This window comes from Lepidochelys kempii, chromosome 3 (genome assembly GCF_965140285.1).
Source record: "Lepidochelys kempii isolate rLepKem1 chromosome 3, rLepKem1.hap1, whole genome shotgun sequence".
Classification (NCBI taxonomy): domain Eukaryota; kingdom Metazoa; phylum Chordata; order Testudines; family Cheloniidae; genus Lepidochelys; species Lepidochelys kempii.
Window position 1 is genome coordinate 74,797,660 of NC_136382.1, and position 24,439 is coordinate 74,822,098.

The 24,439-nt window shown below is 41.6% G+C and overlaps 1 protein-coding gene across 1 annotated transcript in view; it reads right to left on the reverse strand.

Moving 5' to 3' along the window:
* The window catches only part of MMS22L (MMS22 like, DNA repair protein), a 151,275-nt gene that overhangs the window by 70,717 nt on the left and 56,119 nt on the right, over positions 1–24,439 (reverse strand). Inside the window, 4 exon segments of the mRNA XM_073336800.2 lie at positions 16,727–16,883; positions 16,886–17,235; positions 22,289–22,515; positions 22,949–23,068. Coding sequence (XP_073192901.2) covers positions 16,727–16,883; positions 16,886–17,235; positions 22,289–22,515; positions 22,949–23,068 — 854 coding nt within the window.

Sequence of the window (24,439 nt, forward strand, 5' to 3'; positions counted from 1 at the left end):
GATCCAACTAAATTACTTTTGTGAGTAAGGAAGCTTTTGTCATAGGAGTTAGAGGTGAGGGAGGTCAATGCCAATAGTACAGGGTTTTAGGTAACTGGTACAGATTGGCAGAAAATGAAGGAAGTGGGAAGTCAAGTTTACAACCTCTACTAATCTCCAAAAAATTAATGCGAGAAAAAAAAAGTCCTTATTGAACCACTGACAATCATTCACAATTATGTGAAGTTAAAACCCTTGTTTCACTCAGCTCTCTTTGTGTTGTTTGCCTGCTAGTCACTTTTCCTCCATTAACAGACCAGCAAGTTCATTTGCTCTTTTGCATTTGTGCAGATTCTTCTACTCTTTAAAAGGTCCTGTTTTCTTTAAACATGCAGATGCAAACATGCAGAGATGACATCCTTCCAAAGAGATTTTGGGGGTGTGCAGAAAAGAATCTGAGGGAAGTATTTATAGCAAGTGAAGGGTAAAGCTCAGTACTGTAGGTGTGTGTGTTCTTAAGCTACAGACCTTGAGAGTTGCTGTACAAAAGTAAGCGTTCACTATTTTATCTATCAAATCTTTGTTACTTCTCCCTCTCATACATGTGTAGGGCATAAACATGAATACACACATAAGTATACATACCACTTTCCTATTTTGGGATGTTAAAAAGTTTAGGAATATCTTCACAGCTTTTCAACTCTTTTTATAACCCTCTGCCAAAACTACCAGTAGGAGGCAGCACTGATTCTGGCAGCAGTGGCTCCACACTGCAGAGTAGTTAGGAGCGAGCTTCATTCCTCTGTCATTATATAAGCAAGATGACACTGTTCTCTAATCCAGCCAAAGCTGATAAGTACCATCAACCTGTCACTTCCTACATTTCAAATTCTAACATTGCAGCATCAAAGAGTTTTTACATTTCGATTTCTTTTGCTGGCAGCGGTCGGTAGCCTCTCATTCTCCCACAGTGTTCTAATGCAGCATTTGCACACCAGGGTTACTCCCAGCCTGAATAGCAGGTCATCCCCTACTCACTGAGCTCATCTGTGGCCCATGTGCTAGGCAATTTAGATCCAATCAGCCCTTATTTAGCTCAAGAGTAATGAGCAGCATAGTGACACAGACTTAAGCCTGACCCTCAGGACACTGCTCATCAAGCAGTAAAACTGTGACAAAATCATTCATCTTCCACCCGCTGGCAAGAAATAATACTCGCACTCACTGTATTACTTTTCAAGATATAAAAAAAAAGTCCTGAATTTTCATGATGTGAGACATTAATTTGCAGAAAGCTGAATTCCCTTAAACCCCCCTGTTGCTATGAGCTCACCAGGGGGAAATAGGCCTTAGGAGACTGAAATGGAATAAAGAAAATTGCTTCAGCTTTCTTTTCATTTTAAATAAGCCTTAAATCTGACAAGAGATATTCTAAAGAGAGAAGAAATATATATCTTGCAAGGTAAAGAAGAAACAATCAAAATTAAGAGATTTAAATGCTACTTGCATTTAATATTTTTATTAGCAAAAATAGTTCTTTAACAACCCCAACAAAAAAAACAAAAAAAGCTTTTTTCCATACTGCCTGCAAAGAATGAAAGAGGGAGAAGAGAAAGAAAAGTTCATTTGGGGAAAATACAGGTTCAAAAGTGAAACGCTTCAACCAGAAAATAAATCTGCATTGATGTTCTTTAGGGAGTTCATATTTTTCTAAACAACTATTGGGTCCTAAGCAGCAGATGCTCAGAGGCACCTGAAAATGATTTCGCATGTTTTGGTTTTTTTTTTTTTTTTTTTTTAAAAAACGTATTTGGGTGGATTTTATTCTTTCATAACAGTCAGTCTTGTATTGCTGACATACAGGCTACACACAAGCATCTGTGAATTAGGGTATGTCTACACTACGAAATTAGGTCAAATTTATAGAAGTCGGTTTTTTTGAAATCGGTTTTATATATTCGAGTGTGTGTGTCCCCACAGAAAATGCTCTAAAGTGCATTAAGTGCATTAACTCGGCGGAGCGCTTCCACAGTACCGAGGCAAGCGTCGACTTCTGGAGCGTTGCACTGTGGGTAGCTATCCCACAGTTCCCGCAGTCTCCGCTGCCCATTGGAATTCTGGGTTGATATCCCAATGCCTGATGCGGCAAAAAACATTGTCGCAGGTGGTTCTGGGTACATGTCGTCAGGACCCCGTTCCCACCCTCCCTCCCCCCGTGAAAGCAAGGGCAGACAATCATTTCGCGCCTTTTTTGTCTGCTGCCAGCCAAAGATGTAAAGGATCGATGGAGTGGGTCAGAACAAGACATAGACCAGATTTGTTTTGGACTCATTTTCCTCCTCCCCTGTCTAGATCACACTGCAGTCAGTCACAGAGAAGGCGCAGCGAGGTTAATCTAGCCATGTATCAATCAGAGGCCAGGATAACCTCCTTGTTCCAATAAGAACGATAACTTTGGTGCACCATTTCTTATTGGAACCCTCCGTGCAGTCCTGCCTGAAATACTCCTTGATGTACAGGCACACCCTTTGTTGATTTTAGCTCCCTGAAGCCAACCCTGTAAGCCATGTCGTCAGTCGCCCCTCCCTCCGTCAGAGCAACGGCAGACAATCGTTCCGCGCCTTCTTTCTGTGCGGACGCCATACCAAGGCAAGCATGGAGGCCGCTGAGCTCATTTTGGCAATTAGGAGCACATTAAACACCACACGCATTATCCAGCAATATATGCAGCACCAGAACATGGCAACGCGATACTGGGCGAGGAGGCGACGTCAGCGCGGTCCCGTGAGTGATCAGGACATGGACACAGATTTCTCTGAAAGCATGGGCCCTGACAATGCATGCATCATGGTGCTAATGGGGCAGGTTCATGCTGTGGAACGCCGATTCTGGGCTCGGGAAACAAGCACAGACTGGTGGGACCGCATAGTGTTGCAGGTCTGGGACGATTCCCAGTGGCTGCGAAACTTTCGCATGCCTAAGGGCACTTTCATGGAACTTTGTGACTTGCTTTCCCCTGCCCTGAAGCGCATGAATACCAGGATGAGAGCAGCCCTCACAGTTGAGAAGCGAGTGGCGATAGCCCTGTGGAAGCTTGCAACGCCAGACAGCTACCGGTCAGTTGGGAATCAATTTGGAGTGGGCAAATCTACTGTGGGGGCTGCTGTGATGCAAGTAGCTCATGCAATCAAAGATCTGCTGATATCAAGGGTAGTGACCCTGGGAAATGTGCAGGTCATAGTGGATGGCTTTGCTGCAATGGGATTCCCTAACTGTGGTGGGGCTATAGACGGAACCCATATCCCTATCTTGGCACCAGAGCACCAAGCCGGCGAGTACATAAACCGCAAGGGGTACTTTTCGATAGTGCTGCAAGCTCTGGTGGATCACAAGGGACGTTTCACCAACATCAACGTGGGATGGCCGGGAAAGGTGCATGACGCTCGCATCTTCAGGAACTCTGGTCTGTTTCAAAAGCTGCAGGAAGGGACTTTCTTCCCAGACCAGAAAATAACTGTTGGGGATGTTGAAATGCCTGTATGTATCCTTGGGGACCCAGCCTACCCCTTAATGCCATGGCTCATGAAGCCGTACACAGGCAGCCTGGACAGTCGTCAGGAGCTGTTCAACTACAGGCTGAGCAAGTGCAGAATGGTGGTAGAATGTGCATTTGGACGTTTAAAGGCGCGCTGGCGCAGTTTACTGACTCGCTTAGACCTCAGCGAAACCAATATTCCCACTGTAATTACTGCTTGCTGTGTGCTCCACAATATCTGTGAGAGTAAGGGGGAGACGTTTATGGCGGGGTGGGAGATTGAGGCAAATCGCCTGGCTGCTGGTTATGCGCAGCCAGACACCAGGGCGGTTAGAAGAGCTCAGGAGGGCGCGGCACGCATCAGAGAAGCTTTGAAAACCAGTTTCATGACTGGCCAGGCTACAGTGTGAAAGTTCTGTTTGTTTCTCCCTGATGAAACCCCCCGCCCCTTGGTTCACTCTACTTCCCTGTAAGCTAACCACCCTCCCCTCCTCCCTTTAATCACCGCTTGCAGAGGCAATAAAGTCATTGCTGCTTCACAGTCATGCATTCGTTATTCATTCATCACACAAATAGGGGGATGACTACCAAGGTATCCCAGGAGGGGTGGTGGAGGAGGGAAGGAAAATGCCACACAGCACATTAAGCACAGCACTTTAAAAGTTTACAACTTTAAAATTTATTGAATGACAGCCTTCTTTTTTTTGGGCAATCCTCTGTTGTGGAGTCGCTGGTTGGCCGGAGGCCCCCCCACCGCGTTCTTGGGCGTCTGGGTGTGGAGGCTATGGAACTTGGGGAGGAGGGCGGTCGGTTACAGAGGGGCAGCAGTGGCAGTCTGTGCTCCAGCTGCCTTTGCTGCAGCTCAACCATACACTGGAGCATTCTGGTTTGGTCCTGCAGCAGCCTCAGCATTGAATCCTGCCTTCTCTCATCACGCTGCCGCCACATTTGAGCTTCAGCCCTGTCTTCTGCCCGCCACTTACTCTCTTCAGCTCTCCACCTCTCCTCCCGGTCATTTTGTGCTTTCCTGCACTCTGACATTATTTGCCTCCACGCATTCGTCTGTGCTCTGTCAGTGTGGGAGGACAGCATTAGCTCAGAGAACATTTCATCTCGAGTGCGTTTTTTTTTTCTTTCTAAGCTTCACTAGCCTCTGGGAAGGAAAAGATCCTGTGATCATTGAAACACATCCAGCTGTTGGAGAAAAAAAAAGGGACAGCGGTATTTAAAAACACACATTTTATAAAACAGTGGCTACACTCTTTCAGGGTAAACCTTGCTGTTAACATTACATACATAGCACATGTGCTTTCGTTACAAGGTCGCATTTTGCCTCCTCCCACCGCGTGACTACCCCCTCAACCCTCCCCCCTCCCCGTGGCTAACAGCGGGGAACATTTCTGTTCAGCCACAGGCAAACAGCCCAGCAAGAATGTGTCCCTGAAGAAAAGCACCCTATTTCAACCAGGTGACCATGAATTATATCTCACTCTCCTGAGGATAACACAGAGAGAGAAAGAACGGATTTTGGTTGAATGCCAGCAAACATACACTGCAATGCTTTGTTCTACAGTGATTCCCGAGTATGTGTTACTGGCCTGGAGTGATAAAAGTGTCCTACCATGAAGGACGAAATAAGGCTGCCCTCCCCAGAAACCTTTTGCAAAGGCTTTAGGACTACATCTAGGAGAACCGTAAATGCCAGGGCAAAGTAATCCTTTCACATGCTTGCTTTTAAACCATGTATAGCATTTTAAAAGGTACACTCACCAGAGGTCCCTTCTCCGCCTGCTGGGTCCAGGAGGCAGCCTTGGGTGGGTTCGGGGGGTACTGGCTCCAGGTCTAGGGTGAGAAACAGTTCCTGGCTGTCGGGAAAACCGGTTTCTCCGCTTGCTTGCTGTGAGCTATCTACAACCTCCTCCTCCTCCTCATCTTCTTCGTCCCCAAAACCTGCTTCCTTATTGCCTCCATCTCCATTGAAGGAGTCAAACAACACGGCTGGGGTAGTGGTGGCTGAACCCCCTAAAATGGCATGCAGCTCATCATAGAAGCGGCATGTTTGGGGCTCTGACCCGGAGCGGCTGTTCGCCTCTCTGGTTTTCTGGTAGGCTTGCCTCAGCTCCTTCAGTTTCACGCGGCACTGCTTCGGGTCCCTGTTATGGCCTCTGTCCTTCATGCCCTGGGAGATTTTCACAAAGGTTTTGGCATTTCGAAAACTGGAACGGAGTTCTGATAGCACGGATTCCTCTCCCCAAACAGCGATCAGATCCCGTACCTCCCGTTCGGTCCATGCTGGAGCTCTTTTGCGATTCTGGGACTCCATCATGGTCACCTGTGCTGATGAGCTCTGCATGGTCACCTGCAGCTTGCCACGCTGGCCAAACAGGAAATGAGATTCAAAAGTTCGCGGTTCTTTTCCTGTCTACCTGGCCAGTGCATCTGAGTTGAGAGTGCTGTCCAGAGCGGTCAGAATGGAGCACTCTGGGATAGCTCCCGGAGGCCAATAACATCGAATTGTGTCCACAATACCCCAAATTCGAGCTGGGAACGTCGATTTAAGCGCTAATCCACTTGTCAGGGGTGGAGTAAGGAAATCGATTTTAAGAGCCCTTTAAGTCGAATTAAAGGGCTTCACTGTGTGGACGGGTGCAGGTTTAAATCGATTTAACGCTGCTAAATTCGACCTAAAGTCCTAGCGTAGACCAGGGCTTAGTTTTTACTAGAGAAAGTGAATGGAGTGGATAAAGGATGGAAGCATTTTTGAATTTGTAGCACTTGGTAAAGAGAAGCATATTTTCATAATTAATGTTAGACTGTACATCTGATTTTCCTTCACTTCAAATATTTACCATAGTTGGCATTACTTGGCTATCAACAATCCGCAGCTGGGAAAAGCAACTCTAACAGATCCTCTGACCCCAGCAGTCTTTTCAGTTTATTTTAAAATTAATTCCAAGGAAGATGCTCTTCCATTACTGCACTAAAAGCTAGCTAATATGAACTTGATTTTAAGCAGTAGCTCGCTCATGATCTTCATCTACTCATTCAAAAGATGGATGCTAACTATTGGAAATAAATACTTATGAGATCCTAAAGCAAAGCCAGATAAAACAAAAGTTAAAAACAAGAATTTTCCATATACCAAACAGTGGGTATATAGCTGCAATGCACTATATGAATCTCTTAAGCAATATTATATTCTGTACCTTATTTCATTCATCTGTATAATTACTCAGAGCTAAAGACATTCAATCAAAACTTCAGCTTGCACCAGAGTTATCTTTGAGGAGCACAACACAATAGGGCAGAACTACGTCTGCAATTTTATTTTGGAGTCAAAATGTTCCACTCAAAATAACTCACACACAAAACACCTGAAACGACTTCAAGCCCAGACAAAGCAAAAAGAGTGAGAAATAAAATTCATTTTTAATAACCAGAGCCACGCCTTGAAGTAGCATACTGACATTGAAATTAGCTATGGATAACTTACCTACACCCAGTGTTTACAGAGCAATCTGCTAAACATTTATTAGAAAGGATTTAGATACAACACACCTTTTAGACATACTCTGATTTCTAAAATATAAACTTGTTCAATTCCAGTGCTCTGGTCACCGAACTTACTTTTACTTTCTTTTAAGTTAATAAAAATAACTGAGATTTGAATGAATACAATCAGTTAACTGCAAAAACACTAGGATTTTTATTTATTTATTTATTTTAGCCACTGGCAAAATTAATAAAAGAATGAGAACATTACCTTTCATACCCTCAGTTCTGCTGGGTTGCTTCATCATCATTTGTGTCTACACACCTGCAGTCATACACCAACTGGTCATCGTTATGTATTGCGATAGCACATCTGATATCGTGGCCCTGTTGTGCTACGTGCATTGTACAAACACACAGTAAAGGGCAGCCCTTGCCTCGAAGAATTTACAATCTAGAAAGCATCTAGACAAAGGAAGGATTGCTCTTTCCATTTTCTACATAGGTAACAGAGGCACAGAGAGATATTAAAATGATTTGTTCAAGGTCACATAGGAAGTTTGGCAGAGCTGGGCACTGACCCCACGTCTCCTGCATTCCAATCCTGTGCTTTAATCACAAGGTTAGCTCTTCTGCTCTGGCTATTAGAACACCACAATCAAAAGTTCTAATGGTATTCCTGAGAGATGGTGTGCTAGGGTGAAGACCAATACCATTCTAAAATGGCTGAGGGTCTTTTCTCACTACAATTTTCAAAAGTTCAGCATTAGAAAAATATATTTTACAAAGACTAACACTGAAAACCACCTAGGAAGGGAAAAAATACTTTTCTATTCTCTTCAAGAGCCTATTTATCCTGACTTGTATGATTACAGGGAGTGGGGAGAGACATTCCCCCTGGGCTCAGAATGCTTCCAACAGGGCATTTGGATGGCAAAGCACAATACAAAAACCGCACAAATGAGTACATATTTCTATAGCAAAAATATGTTGGATGACCATTCCCATTGTGAATTTCTCATTCAACCTAAAGGGTTATAGTACACTACAATATAACTAATTGTAGAGATTTGTTATTTTGGCTACAGCCCAAATAGTAAGGTAACTTTAATTAAAGAGACAGACATCTGTACCTGACTGGTATTCGTACAACGGTAAAGAGATTAAGACAAAAAAGCACGCAACTAAAGCCTTATCAGTCCAAAATACATTTATATTAAGAAAATACATAACTCGAGCACTGTTTCCTTTGGCTCAGGGCGTACAGAACTGTGCATCACTGTGAATTAGCACACTGACCAGTGGCTTCTGCATTAATACTGCTCAATTTTACCTAAAGCTTGAAGAGATCTCAGCAAAGCCCACAACGAACCATTGAGCTACAGCCAACCAACCACCCATAGTTGCTTAAATTAGGTAGAGAAAAACAGACATTTTGTATATATCCTCTATTAAGAGTCTCCTTCATTGATGCAGTGTCTCCTGTTTTGAATGATGTTGTGATGGCTGTTTAATTAAAAAACAACAACAGCAGCAGCAGTTCAAATAACTTTTAGGGCTTACATTTCTGAAGGAGACAACAAAGGCTCATACCAAAGATCTGCTTTTTTGCATGCATGCAGAAATGTGTGCACATAATTACACGATCTGTATGCACCATTTCCCCCCATACACCTTTTAAAAAAAAATTAGCCAGAATTTGGCTTAAACCTCCAAAAACTACTAATATCCCCAAAACAAAATAGTGCATGATAGTGTAAATTTCTCCACCATTTTTCCATATTCCGTTGGATCACACTAGTTTGTTTTGTTATCCTCTACCTCAGAGTTTTCCCTATGTGAGGGTACCAGACTAGCGCAGGGGGACCCAGGCAGAGTTCAGTGTGGGTAGGTTAAGCCACAGGACCCAGATCAACCCATACACAAAGTCACAGGGAGCAAAGGTGATGACTAGTGGCTCCTGAAACAGCATATGACTCCTTGAAAACCGCTCACTGCCCCCTTCCTGCTCCTGTTGTGGCACACAATGAAGGTGGCTGCATAAGCATTTAATCTATACAGGGCTGCAGACTCAGGCAGCAGCTACTCTACCCTGCACTTCTCTGGTTCCAGATTTTAGTACTGCTTTGTGTGGCAGCAGGCACTCTCAGCATAATGCAGCCTTCTAATGAGTGTGGGAAAGGTGAGGCGCATCAGAGCTATTAGGAACAGAAGCAGGGGAGAGTAGGGGGTGGGGGAAAGGACAGAGACAAAAAGAGAATGGACAGAACAAAGGAGGATGGTGACAAAGGAATCAGTATATGGTGTGAGGTAAAGTGGGAGCCAAAGTTTCTAACCTTGTGCATCGTCCAGTTGCCATGATGACCGCGTTCTATTTTTACCGTCTCCTTAATAAAATACAGGCCAAGATTCATCCCAGTTTAAGATAGCTTTTTTCTGGCATAAACCAGGTCACTGGTCCCCCAACAGACAAAAGTCTGCTGGGCAGGGGGTGGCTGCGGTGGTGCAAGTCTCAATCCTCCATCCTATAAGGGCCCAGTGCTGCCTGAAAAACAGCTGGCACTAGCCTGGAAAGTGGTGTTGCCAGTGTTACTGGCTGCCCTCCACTCCAAAGCCATGCAAATGAAAACCCATCTTCTGAGACATTAGTGGAAATCGTGATACATTTGAAAGTTTACACAGGTTATACAGTATGTAGGAATATTGACAAGGCATCTACCAGTGACACCAAATAGTTGTGGCAAAGGGACAACTGTACACGTATGTGCAAAAGGTTACAGTGCCATAATAAACTAACCTATGAAATTTGTGCACTGAGGTTTTCTGTAACATTTCTGATTCCTGCCACTTTACCAGAGCACGAGAAATTGGCATACACATTTTCAAATCATGTACAATTATAAAGAATCATGTGGGTTATATATTATTTTATTTGGTTGGTGATTATCATCAAGTCTTTCCTGGGAATCAGTAGCAACAGTCTCTTATTCTAAGCAAAGAGTATTAGAATGCAGCATTTGTATTATGATAGGACAAGCACTGTTGTATCATAATCACACATCTCAGTTGTTACATGAGGCACAAAGTAAAACACAAAGATGAGATAATGAGAATACAATGCTCACCATAAAGTGATGCATCGTGACCAAGGAGATGAAATCTCATCAAATAAAGAAATTTTAAAATATTTAAAATTATTCCACTATGTATGACAGCTGAGGGCTTCTGCCTCCGGAATGTGTTCCTTGTGCATAGACACCAGAACATACATTCAGTAAGTTTTAGGCCTCTAACTCACTTTGTTCTTTATTTTAACAGCAGGGAATGGAGTTCCGTCAGATCCTGTTTTAAAGACTATTTCCTTGGTAATGTTTGTTTGTTTGTTTTTTAAATTATGCAGGGCACTTGGATGTGTTGAGTTGGTGGGCACCATTATGAATATAAATATGCATGCTGCATGGGATTTTTTTTTAAAGAAAAAGATATTTTGACAGTGTTGTGGGAAAAAAAGGGGAAAAGTTAATGTTTGTGACCTGAAGAAGAGCCCTGTGCATCTCAAAAGCATGTCTCTTTCACCAACAGAAGCGGGTCCAATAAAAGATATTTCCATACCTAACACAAACTTTAGAGAGACAAGGTTGGTGAGGTATGTCTCAAATAAATACAAGAAGGCTTCATCAGCACATTTTTTAATTTAATGTACTCTATTTTTTTCCTTAACTTATATGAATTACAGCCTCACAATTCCACCCCCATCCCATAATCAATACCAAGTTCTTGTTCTGTGAGATGCACTCATGGACCAGGACCCCTTTGTGCTAGGTGCTGTACCAACAAGTATTCTACCTGGTTTCAGAGTAGCAGCCGTGTTAGTCTGTATTCACAAAAAGAAAAGGAGTACTTGTGGAACCTTAGAGACTAACAAATTTATTTGAGCATAAGCTTTTGGCCAAAAGCTTATGCTCAAATAAATTTGTTAGTCTCTAAGGTTCCACAAGTACTCCTTTTCTTTATTCTACCTGGGGCATCCTAATCACAACAGATCAAAAGTTAATTACTAACAAAAACATAGCCATTCCCCCTCCACACACACAATACTCATCATATTTAATATTCTTAAACCCCCAAAATAGAAGAAGAAAATATTGATATATGTGGAAGAGCCTGCCACTTTAATACTATCTTCCACAGATAGACAGGAAACTCTAGTGTTCCTGTTACTTTTCTAGTGGACAGCACAATATGGAAAAGCCTGCAAAGCTTCAATTGAAAAAAAAAAAATTAGAGGCAATAGTGCAAAAAAGGAGTATCTGCTTTCCAACTCCTATTTAAGGAAAAAAGAAAATGAGCACTCTTACAGGACCTTGTATACAAGGTTTAGCCTCGAGCAAATTTTCATAGTGATGATACAAACCCTTGAAAATAAAGGTTTAGAATGGAAATGCTGACAGACCTTTAACCGCAGCAGCATGAATGGCTATAAGTAAAGTACAGCTTTTGGCTACACCCCACTCTACAAATGAAAGATTGCCAGGTTTACAATAACCTCAAATAGAAGTAATTGGGAAATCAGAAATGTGATTCCAGAAATGCAATGAGATAAGTTAAAGGGGATTGCTAAAACTATTTGATATTCTCAGCTTTAAATAGTGAAGCATTTGCTTAACATAATCAAGTCACTATTTTCATAATGCTACTTAATCAGCAATAAAGAATGCTCCTGTGAGCCATCATCTTGGGTTAGCAGAAAGTGGCATATGAAGTTATTATTTCCTAACAGCCTAGAGGGAGCCGCTTCTCTCTTTAATCAGTGATCTCACTTCCTTCCTACCTGTAAATTCTCTGTCATACAGTTATAAAACTATTACACAGTACAGTGTACAGAAAAATTACATTTATGCAAGGTCTGCTATCTTATTCCCACCTGGATTTCAAAACAGGAGAGATTGCTACAGCAAGTCATTTCATTCTTTTCAAAGCCAGAGATGCAGCCAAGAATGAGTACCATCAATCTGGTTAACCTCTGCTTGGCACACAGAGATGCAAAGATATATAGTGGTATAGTATTCAGACTGGGCTAAGTAATTACCATTTAGTTTTTAATGTTATTTTCCTCCCATGAATGGAAGGGTGTTAATCTATCTTATTTATGTTTAGGGCACCCATTAAGCATAGGAGAGAAGCTCCATCAATATTTTACATTTCTCTTGCACCTTCCACCTGAGGATATCAACATGATCTGCAAACATTAATGAAGCATGCCTCACAACATCTCTGTGAAGTAGCTAAGTAGGTATCATCAGCCCCATTTTACATATGGAGAAACTGAAGCACAGGAGGACTGGGGGCAAGACACTGATACCGTTTCTTATGTTGAGAAGTACCTTATTCCTCAAGTACTCCAATGAGATTGCTTGAAGAATGACCATTCCACACCTTAAGCAGGGAGGCAGTTGTCTGGCTAGCCAGGGAAAGGGGTATACCTCTTTAAGAGGTAAAGGACACATCTCCCCAGGTGACCTGACTAGAAGGGCGGGGAGAGTACATAGGGGGGTAAAGCGTGAGGGAAAAGCCCTCTCTCATATCCAGACCAAGTGGAGCAGCACCTATCTTCCCCGCCTTGGAAATGGTGAAAGACCAGGTTTGGTCAGGATCCGCTGGGGGGCAATAGCCACTCCTTTCTCGAGGACTGGGAAGGATTTTCTCCCATTGCCAGATTGGCCAGGGCAAAGTGGGGGAAGGAGGTTCACCTTCCTCACAGAGGATAGTTTTCTCTTTTGGTTAATACACACAATATTTTGGAAGTCTCTAATGTATTCCAGTACATAAGCTCAGCTGAACAGAAATGAGAAAACCTTTCTAATAAATCAGCTGCACTTTATCTTTTTTCAAAAGGCTGCCTGAAAAGCAGTTGACTTTGGATTTATAAGCTATTGACAGCTGCAGGCAAACTATCTAGACAGTAACAAAGTACCCCAGCTAAACAGAGATCTTACATGCAGGTCAATTTTTTCTCACTATCCATAATGTGCATTTCTCACTGCCCCTCCTCCACAGATCTCAACCTCACAGGTCTCATTGCGTGGCAGATCAATAACTGTCTTATTATGGCTTGCAGTGGAATTATGGGGGAAATGTTTTTTCAGCCCTCCTAAAGCAGTTTTGGCTTTAAACTGAAGGACTACCTGCAAAGTGAATTAGTAGACAGAAATGTTTATTGCAGGAATGGCAATTTGGATGTTGGAAACTACACCAATAAATCAAAGCAAAATTGATTATTTAGTGATAAAATAGGATTTCCTTCTTTCCATCAGACACTTTTTGACTCCATTTTCTGTGTTTATTTCTAACTAGGTACTTACCTGGTGCACTGTTGCATGAATGCCTAGGTGAAAAAATATGACTGGAAAATTAGAGAAGAGTGTGCAATATATAATTAAACATTACTAACTGAGTAGAGGTTATAATTTTAAAAGAGGTCAAAAGCCAGAGAAATTCAGTTTTACTCACAATGCTGTCCAAGAAAATGGAAAATAAATAATTTGGCCTACAATGGCATCAATTCATAGCAAAGAAAAATATCTGGGATCTCACACCTCAGGATTGAAACAGCAGAGAAAGATTTTCTAAAGAGAGATTTGTGGATTGAAATTCAGAATTTAGTATGTAATTCAAAATCCTGCAGAGCTACCTCTTCAGTTCTGTTCTGTTTTATGGAGAAGTTAATACATTATAGACTCATAGACTTTAAGGCCAGCAGGGACCATCATGATCATCTAGTATGACCTCCCGCACATTGCAGGACACAGAAACTCACCACCCACTCCTGTAACAGACCCCTAACCTCTGGTTGAGTTACTGAGGTCCTCAAATCATGGTTTAAAACCTTCAAGTTCCAGAGAATCCACCATTAACACTAATTTAAACCATCAAGTGACTCAGGCCCCATGCTGTACAGGAAGGCGAAAACTGCCCAGGGATCTCTGCCAATCTGACCTGGGGGAAAATTCCTTCCCAACCCCAAATATGGTGATCACTTAGACCCCTGAGCCTGTGGGCAAGACCCACCAGCCAAACACATGGGAAAGAATTTTCTGCAGTAAATCAGGAGCCCTCCCCAAGTAGTGTCCCATCACCAGCCATTTGAGATATTTGCTGTTAGCATTTGCAGATCAGCTACATGCCATTTTAGGCAGACTCATCATACCATCCCCTCCATAAACTTATCTAGCTCAGTCTTGAAACCAGTTAAGTTTTGTGCTCCCACTGCTCCCCTTGAAAGGCTTTTCCAAAATTTCACTCGTCCGATAGTTAGAAACCTTCATCTGAATTTCAAGCCTAAATTTGTTGATGGCCCATTTATATCCATTTGTTCTTGTGTTAACACTGGTGCTTAACTTAAATAATTCCTCTCCCTCCCTGGTATTTATCCCTCTGATGTATTTATAGAGAGCAATTCTCTTTGGTCACATTTTCCACCTCCCCTCTGCCAGCTCAGGATTGTTCCCCACAGCTGGGGAGTTTCTGGTTTTTAGTTTGACCATTCCAAACTGTTTTCGGTTTGGAAAGCTATCAGTGCTTCCAGGAGGGATGGATTAGTAGGGATAACTGCAGGTCAGGCTAAACAAGCCAAGCTCTTTGAATCGCCTCTCATAAAGTAAAAAGAAAAGGAGTACTTGTGGCACCTTAGAGACTCAAATAAATTTGTTAGTCTCTAAGGTGTCACAAGTACTCCTTTTCTTTTTGCGAATACAGACTAACACGGCTGCTACTCTGAAAACTCTCATAAAGTAGGTTTTCTATTCCTTGGATCATCCTAGTAGCCCTTCTCAGCACCTGTAACCGTTTAAATTCATCTTTCTTAAACATGGGAGACCAGAACTGCATAAGGTATTCCAGATGAGGTCTCACCAGTGCCTTGTATAATGGTACTAACACTTCCCTGTCTCTACTGGGACTGCATTAGCCTTTTTCACAGCCGCATCACATTGGTGGCTCATAGTCATCCTGTTATCAACAAATACACCCAGGTCTCTCTCTTCCTTTATCACTTCCAACTCATATGTTCCCAGTTCATAGCAAAAATTTTTGTTAGGCCCTAAATGCATGACCTTGCATTTTGCACTATTAAATTTCCTATTACTGCAATTCACAAGATCATCCAGATCATTTTGTATTGATATTCCAGTCCTCCTTGGCAATATGACCAAACTTTGTGTCATCCACAAATTTTATTAGCATACTCCCAACTTTTTGTGCCAATGTTGGTAATAAAAATGTTAAATAAGATTGGTCCCAAGATCAATCCCTGAGTAACTCCATTAGTAACCTCCCTCCAGCCTGACAGTTCACCTCTCAGTATGACCCATTGTAGTCTCCCCTTACCTACCTTTCAATTCTCATAGTAATCCCCATCTTCTCCAGTTTAACTAATAATTTCCCATGTGGAACTGTATCAAATACCTTACTTAAATCCAGGTAGATTAGATCTGCTGCATTTCCTTTCTCTAAAAAAATCAGTTGTCTTCTCAAAGAAGGAGATCAGGCTGGTCTGGCATGATCTACCTGTTGTAAAACCATGTTTATTTTATCTCAAATTATTGTTCACCTCTATGTCCTTATCTACTTTCTCTTTCAAAATTTGTTCCAAGACCTCGCATACAGTTGAGGTCAAACTAACATGCCTGTAGTCTCCAGGATCCCTTTTTTCCCATTCCTTAAAAATAGGAACTATATTAGCAATTCTCCAGGTCATAGAGTACAGCCTCCGAGTTTACAGATTCATTAAAAATCCTTGCTATTGAGCTTGCAATTTCATGTGCCAGTACCTTTAATATTCTTGGATGGAGATTATCTGGACCTCCCAATTTAGTCCCATTAAGCTGTTTGAGTTTGACCTTCACCTCAGATGTGGTCATTTTTACCTCCATATCCTCATTCCCATTAGCCACTCTGCACTACCTCTAAGCTCTTCATTAGCCTAATTAAAAATGGAGGTAAAGTATTTGTTTAGGGGTTAGGCCATGCCTAGATTACCTTTAAACTCTACCCCACCCTCGGTAGTTAGTGGTCCCACTTCTTCTTTCCTTGTTTTCTTTTTGTTTATATGACTATACAACTTTTCCCTATAGAAATTCTCTTTGCAAGGTCCAACTCTGCTTGACTTCTGACAGTTCTCACTTTATCCTTACACCTTCTGACCTCCAAGAGGTAGATTTCCTTGCAGATCTATCCCATCTTTCATTCCTTGTTGGCTTTCTGCTTTCTCTTAATCACCTAGTTGAGATGCTTGCTCTCCAGGTTGGTCTGTAACCCTTCCCTACGAATTTTTTCCCCTGGCCTGGGATGCAACCTCAGATAGTTTCTGTAACTTTGACTTAAAGTAATTCCAAGCATCCTTCACATTCAGATCCTTGAGTTCTTTGGCCCAGTCCACTTCCCTAACTAATTCACTTAATTTTTTTAAGTTAGTCCTTTAGAAATCAAGGACCCTAGTTTGAAGATCTATTTTTGATTATCCTTCCATTTAGTTTAAACTGAATTAGCATGATCACGTGAACCAAGGTTGTTCCTTACCACCAGTTCTTCTATGAGGTCCTCACTACTCACCAATACCAAATCTAAAATGGCGTCACCTCTTATTGGTTCAACGACTACAATTTAGTGACAAACACAAAGCAAGATACCAGTCTGTGTTCATGATTTATCTGAATAACTTACTTGAGTCTGGACAGAACCACCTGCAAGAAGTTTAGGACCATGGTGAGTTCAATTCCTCGACAAGCCGGGAGCAGCATACTAAATCCATCGTTCAACAACTTTTCCTGGGAAAGGTTCAAGTAGCAGCTGGTCTCGAACACTTCCTGGACACCATCATGTAAGTGGAGAGTGGTGTCCATAGATTTTGTTTGTGTGTGTGGTCATTCTTGGTTACCAAAAACTCCTTTGCCTTTTCACAGAAAGCATGTGAAAGTTTCTTAGCTAGAACGCTGATGTCCATGTTCTTCTCAATGTACATCAAAAGGAAGGCAAAGTAGCCTTTCCAAATGAGAGCTCTCTGAGCAGTGCTGATGGAGGTTGGGCTGAGAAAATCCAGGAGATCCAACACCCGACTTGCAATGTCCTCTGTCTCTGCAACAGCCGCTAACACAAGGAAAAGATTAAAGAAGTTCTGCAGCCCCACCTCTGTCAGCTCTCGCATTCTTTTCTGATGGAACTTGGAATAAATTCTACATATTAAAAAAAACAACACAAAAAAGTTTAAATTATGTTAAAGTATGTGTCTTTCCATCTCCTTGAAGAGCTGTATTAGTCCCATTTTACACCTTTACTCTAGCTCCACACACTTACTGTAAGCAATTCTTCTCCATTTTAAATTTTTTCTTCTCTCCCGCAACCTTTTAATCTGTTTGCTACTGAAACAAGCTAATTCCTTCCCTTCTTTTTCCCAATCCAGGGTGCATGCCAAAGGATTTCCAACCCATGGTGAAACCTAACCTTTCTCCCCATGTCAACTACTGTTGATGCAAGCACCTCACCTCTAGCAGAAAGATTAGGAGATTAGTCAGTACTACTGGAACAATGCTTTGGCTCAGATGGTTTCCTTCATACCTTTCCCCCTTTCAGAACTGAACAAAACACCATCAACTTAAGCTGGTACAGAGCCATCAACCTGCATATTCAGTGGGGCCTCTCAGTTGCAGCATGTGTTACTAGTGCTCCAGATTCTGCACTGGATGGTGACTGGTTTTCAGGTGGAGTTTAAGATGTTTGTTTTGACTTAAAAAGCCCACAATGGCTTGAGACCACCATACATGAGAAAATACCTCTTCTCCTATGCTACACCGCCACAGCTGTGACCAGACCTTTGTGCTTGATCCCCCTTGTTATAAAAGGAGTCGGGGGAAGGTTCAGGGACTGTTGTCACAGCATTCTCTATTGGCACCCTTCTTCTTCAGAAAGGGCTCGCCCCCTCTTCCCAAAAGTCTGGAATGACCCAAACACACTCATTTGTGTAGACTGCAATGCCCTTCCTGTTTGAGAGGACACTGACAGAGGGCAGAGGCACTGGAGAGTGCAATTTCTATTTAGTGGGAAAGTGTGATGGGGGGCTTTAGGATACATTGGTCACATAATATGTGGCAAAGTAGCAAGAAGAAGTGCTGTTACTTTGCATATCCTGTATTTATGTATTCTTAATGTATGTCAAGAATCCCCAAGCTTTCGCATAGGTGCCCTTTAACATGGAGACTGCTAGACTGAACTCTAAAGAAATTTTACCATATTTTTCTTAAGATATGAGGGAACAAAGGACTCAGCATGGTTTGTCCAAATTTTTACGGTGTGTGGTTAAAAAATATGGTATACTCTTCACCCTCCATTTATGACCAGTTCTACACACAATAGTTAACCCCCATAAACACTAACTTCTGCCTATCCTTTCACCTGGAAAAATAGTTAGAAATGGTGTTGAGGTTTTAAAATCTAGCCACCAAAAATTATAGCAAATCCCATTAATGTTGTTTAGTAGTTAATTACTACTGACAGGCATTTATGTTTTTCATGCACCAGTTAATGCTTAGTTAGCTGCCGAAAGCAGAGTTCATCCCAAAATCATAGCTGTAGGCTGTTAAAATTTTGTAACTTGTATAATTGACTTATTCAAGGTTGGAATGATGAATGCTGGTTGAGCAGACTTGCACATGATGTTGATTATCAATAATTTTCCCCCTCTTAAATTAAGGAATTAAAAAAGCAAGTTAAAATAAGAGAAATATTAAGTATAATTTCATTTCAATAAAACAAATTGGTTAATTAAAATTACTAAATAAAACAAAAAGAAAAGGAGTACTTGTGGCACCTTAGAGACTAACCAATTTATTAGAGCATAAGCTTTCGTGAGCTACAGCTCACTTCATCAGATGCATATCGTGGAAACTGCAGCAGACTTTATATATACACAGAGAATATGAAACAATACCTCCTCCCACCCCACTGTCCTGCTGGTAATAGCTTATCTAAAGTGATCATCAGGTGGGCCATTTCCAGCACAAATCCAGGTTTTCTCACCCTCCACCCCCCCACACAAATTCACTCTCCTGCTGGTGATAGCCCATCCAAAGTGACAACTCTTTACACAATGACAGGTTTCAGAGTAACAGCCGTGTTAGTCTGTATTCGCAAAAAGAAAAGGAGGACTTGTGGCACCTTAGAGACTAACCAATTTATTAGAGCATAAGCTTTCGTGAGCTACAGCTCACTTCCTCAGATGCATATCGTGGAAACTGCAGCAGGCTTTATATATACACAGAGAATATGAAACAATACCTATTCCCACCCCACTGTCCTGCTGGTAATAGCTTATCTAAAGTGATTTCCAGCACAAATCCAGGTTTTCTCACCCTCCACCCCCCCACACAAATTCACTCTCCTGCTGGTGATAGCCCATCCAAAGTGACAACTCTTTACACAATGTGCATGACAATCAAGCTGGGCTATTTCCTGATTGATAGATTGATAGAGCCAGAAGAGTTCCCAGAAGTTACCTACTACAGGACAGGCCTAACAAAGAAAATAACAGAACGCCACTAGCCGTCACCTTCAGCCCCCAACTAAAACCCCTCCAACGCATTATTAAGGATCTACAACCTATCCTAAAGGATGACCCAACACTCTCACAAATCTTGGGAGACAGGCCAGTCCTTGCCTACAGACAGCCCCGCAACCTGAAGCAAATACTCACCAACAACCACATACCACACAACAGAACCACTAACCCAGGAACTTATCCTTGCAACAAAGCCCGTTGCCAACTGTGCCCACATATCTATTCAGGGGACACCATCACAGGGCCTAATAACATCAGCCACACTATCAGAGGCTCGTTCACCTGCACATCCACCAATGTGATATATGCCATCATGTGCCAGCAATGCCCCTCTGCCATGTACATTGGTCAAACTGGACAGTCTCTACGTAAAAGAATAAATGGACACAAATCAGATGTCAAGAATTATAACATTCATAAACCAGTCGGAGAACACTTCAATCTCTCTGGTCACGCGATCACAGACATGAAGGTCGCTATCTTAAAACAAAAAAACTTCAAATCCAGACTCCAGCGAGAAACTGCTGAATTGGAATTCATTTGCAAATTGGATACTATTAATTTAGGCTTAAATAGAGACTTGGAGTGGCTAAGTCATTATGCAAGGTAGCCTGTTTCCTCTTGTTTTTTCCTACCCCCCCCCCCAGATGTTCTGGTTTAACTTGGATTTTAACTTGAAGAGTGGTCAGTTTGGATGAGCTATTACCAGCAGGAGAGTGAGTTTGTGTGTGTATGGGGGTGGGGGGGATGTGAGAACCTGGATTTATGCAGGAAATAGCCCAGCTTGATTGTCATGCACATTGTGTAAAGAGTTGTCACTTTGGATGGGCTATCACCAGCAGGAGAGTGAATTTGTGTGGGGGGGTGGAGGGTGAGAAAACCTGGATTTGTGCTGGAAATCACTTTAGATAAGCTATTACCAGCAGGACAGTGGGGTGGGAATAGGTATTGTTTCATATTCTCTGTGTATATATAAAGCCTGCTGCAGTTTCCACGATATGCATCTGAGGAAGTGAGCTGTAGCTCACGAAAGCTTATGCTCTAATAAATTGGTTAGTCTCTAAGGTGCCACAAGTCCTCCTTTTCTTTACACAATGTGCATGACAATCAAGTTGGGCTATTTCCTGCACAAATCCAGGTTTTCTCACATCCCCCCCACCCCCATACACACACAAACTCACTCTCCTGCTGGTAATAGCTCATCCAAACTGACCACTCTTCAAGTTTAAATCCAAGTTAAACCAGAACATCGGGGGCGGGGGGGTAGGAAAAAACAAGAGGAAACAGGCTACCTTGCATAATGACTTAGCCACTCCCAGTCTCTATTTAAGCCTAAATTAATAGTATCCAATTTGCAAATGAATTCCAATTCAGCAGTTTCTCGCTGGAGTCTGGATTTGAAGTTTTTTTGTTTTAAGATAGCGACCTTCTTGAAGAGAAATAGCCCAACTTGATTGTCATGCACATTGTGTAAAGAGTTGTCACTTTGGATGGGCTATCACCAGCAGGACAGTGAATTTGTGTGGGGGGGTGGAGGGTGAGAAAACCTGGATTTGTGCTGGAAATGGCCCACCTGATGATCACTTTAGATAAGCTATTACCAGCAGGACAGTGGGGTGGGAGGAGGTATTGTTTCATATTCTCTGTGTATATATAAAGTCTGCTGCAGTTTCCACGATATGCATCTGATGAAGTGAGCTGTAGCTCACGAAAGCTTATGCTCTAATAAATTGGTTAGTCTCTAAGGTGCCACAAGTACTCCTTTTCTTTTTGCGAATACAGACTAACATGGCTGTTACTCTGAAACCTGTCATTAAATAAAACAAGACATTGATTCAGCAAACTTGGTCATGGGAGCATTTTTTAAAACCCCTAAACTTTTTTGAATATAACAAGAGAAACACAGAAATGTGATATGTATAGCTTTGTATTGTAATAAACAAGGTAACTTTCCTTTCTGGTAATAAATGTACTGTATTCCAGTAAAATCTTAATAAAGATATTGCATAAACACCCAGAACTTAATCTAATAGTTAGCTACACCCAATAACAATACTAATCAATTTAGTTGTGGTCTGAAGTGAAAAACTACTTGTTTACAGGTTAAACCATTGTAAATGCAAGTCATCTGAAAAGTTACAGTACATTCACTGATCAGCAGAAGTTGTCGTTCTTCTTAAAATACAAGATTTGCAAGTTCACACACACGTATATTAAATTAGAAAAACTAATGTTTCAGTTAACTATTTTTCATGTGTTTTCACACAACCTAATTATTACGTTATGGTTATTGCCATATTTCAAAACTCACAAAGTAACAAAACTAAAACCTCACAAAAAAGAAAACTTAAAAAGTGGAAAAGTTGAAATGGCTATGAAAAAAAAGAGAAAAAAAGGATATTATTAGAACCACTGGTTTCAGAGTAACAGCCGTGTTAGTCTGTATTCGCAAAAAGAAAAGGAGTACTTGTGGCACCTTAGAGACTAACCAATTTATTTGAGCATAAGCTTTCGTGAGCTACAGCTCACTCCACAGTATGCATCCGATGAAGTGAGCTGTAGCTCATGAAAGCTTATGCTCAAATAAATTGGTTAGTCTCTAAGGTGCCACAAGTACTCCTTTTTTATTAGAACCACTGGTATACGGTACATACCAAATTAAAAGATTACCATACCTTCCTTTAATTTGTTTCCAAGGGTGGGTTACATTGTTCTCCATTGCTTCTTTCATCATTCGTGCCAAAATACAGAGAAAAATTAGGTAACTGTTGCTGGACTTATACAGGTCAGGGCTCTGCTGGTCAGAACAGCAGTTTTTCACCAATTTGAGCATAGACAAAGGAGTTTTACTAACACTTGCCAGACCCTTCAGACCAAGCCATGGAATGGTGAAGGAACTATTCTGGAAGAAAAATAAAGGCAGGAAAGAACATTAAGTGCTAAATAACTATGTAAATTCCTTCATACAAACAACAAAAGGGCATCTTCATGTCACTACTTCCACCCAGAACAAAACACACTGTTACTGTATACAGAACTTCTTTAGGAAATCTCACTTTTCTCAGGCATGAGCACAAATGATAATGAAGGTTAACGCATCCCCAAACTTCCCCCGTGACATTTGCAATATCTAGAAATTCAGATTTTCAAAAAGAATATTTTTTCTTACATGGTAGCAATTTATGGGACATTTCAACCCATGTTGAGCTAAAATGGATTAGAACTTTTTCACAAATGTGACTGCTATTTCAGGCAGTTCAGAGCATAAGGTAATTTCTCAGATAGAGGGGTGCTCACTTGTAACTCTCTAGTTTTTCACATATACATTCACTAACCAGATTCTTGCTGTAATACTCCCAGAGTATGGTGACAGTAGGTAGATTCAAGCCCCAGAAGCTACACAGAGTCAAACAGCACTGAAGATGCATTCGTATCTGTTCCTCTAATACAGCAGCCTTATAAAAAAAAATAAACGAAAAGATTTTGTTAATAAAAAAACCCACCTAGATTACAAATAACTTCAAGACTTCCAGACTGCTGACAACCTTATTGTATAAATATTATTTCTAGTCATATACTTTTGAGTAAAAGTATTCACTATTATGAGCAGTGAGCTAGAAAATAATACTTGACAAATACAGGCATTGTCAGAGAGACAAGGTGAGTGAAGTAATATCCTTTATTAGACTAGCTTCTGTTGGTGAAAGAGACGTGCTTTGGAGCTTACAAAGAGCTCATCTTCAGATCTGGGAATAAGCTTTCGTGAGCTACAGCATCCAATGAAGTGAGCTGTAGCTCACGAAAGCTTATGGTCAAATAAATTGGTTAGTCTCTAAGGTGCCACAAGTGCTCCTTTTCTTTTTGCGAATACAGACTAACAAGGCTGCTACTGTGAAACAGGTCTGGGAATGTACTCACAGTATTACAGCTAAAAACAAGGTGGAACAGATTGTTTAACATAAGTACTTAACACATATTTCAAGGGGCTATTCAAGGTGAAGTGGCCCGTTAACACCCCTCCAGTCACAGAGAGGAAAGGAAGGGAGAGAGAAAAAAGGGAGGTAGCTGGGGGGAGAGGGAGAGGGCCAGGATGTTGTTAGTGGGTTACAGATTGTTGCAACAACATCTCTATAGAGTCCAAGATTTTGTGTCTAGTAAAGTTATGAATTTAAGCTCTCAGGCTTATCTTCTGAAGGTGTTGTGCAGATTTCCTTTTTAGAATGAGAACTGAGAGGTCAGATGTAGAATGGTTGTTTTGTGAAAAAAAAAAAAAAAAAGTGTTCAACCACAGGTGATATGGTTCCAGAGTAACAGCCATGTTAGTCTGTATTCGCAAAAAGAAAAGGAGTACTTGTGGCACCTTAGAGACTAACCCATTTATTTGAGCATGAGCTTTCGTGAGCTACAGCTCACTTCATCGGATGCATACTGTGGAAACTGCAGAAGACATTATATACACAGAGACCATGAAACAATACCTCCTCCCACCCCACTCTCCTGCTGGTAATAGCTGATCTAAAGTGATCATCAAGTTGGGCCATTTCCAGCACAAATCCAGGTTTTCTCACCCTCCGCCCCCCCGCCCCCCCCCACAAACTCACTCTCCTGCTGGTAATAGCCCATCCAAAGTGACCACTCTCTTTAAAATATATAAAGCCTGCTGCAGTTTCCACGATATGCATCTGAAGAAGTGAGCTGTAGCTCACGAAAGCTTATGCTCTAATAAATTGGTTAGTCTCTAAGGTGCCACAAGTCCTCCTTTTCTTTTTGCGAATACAGACTAACACGGCTGTTACTCTGAAACCTCTCTTTAAAATGTGTATGAT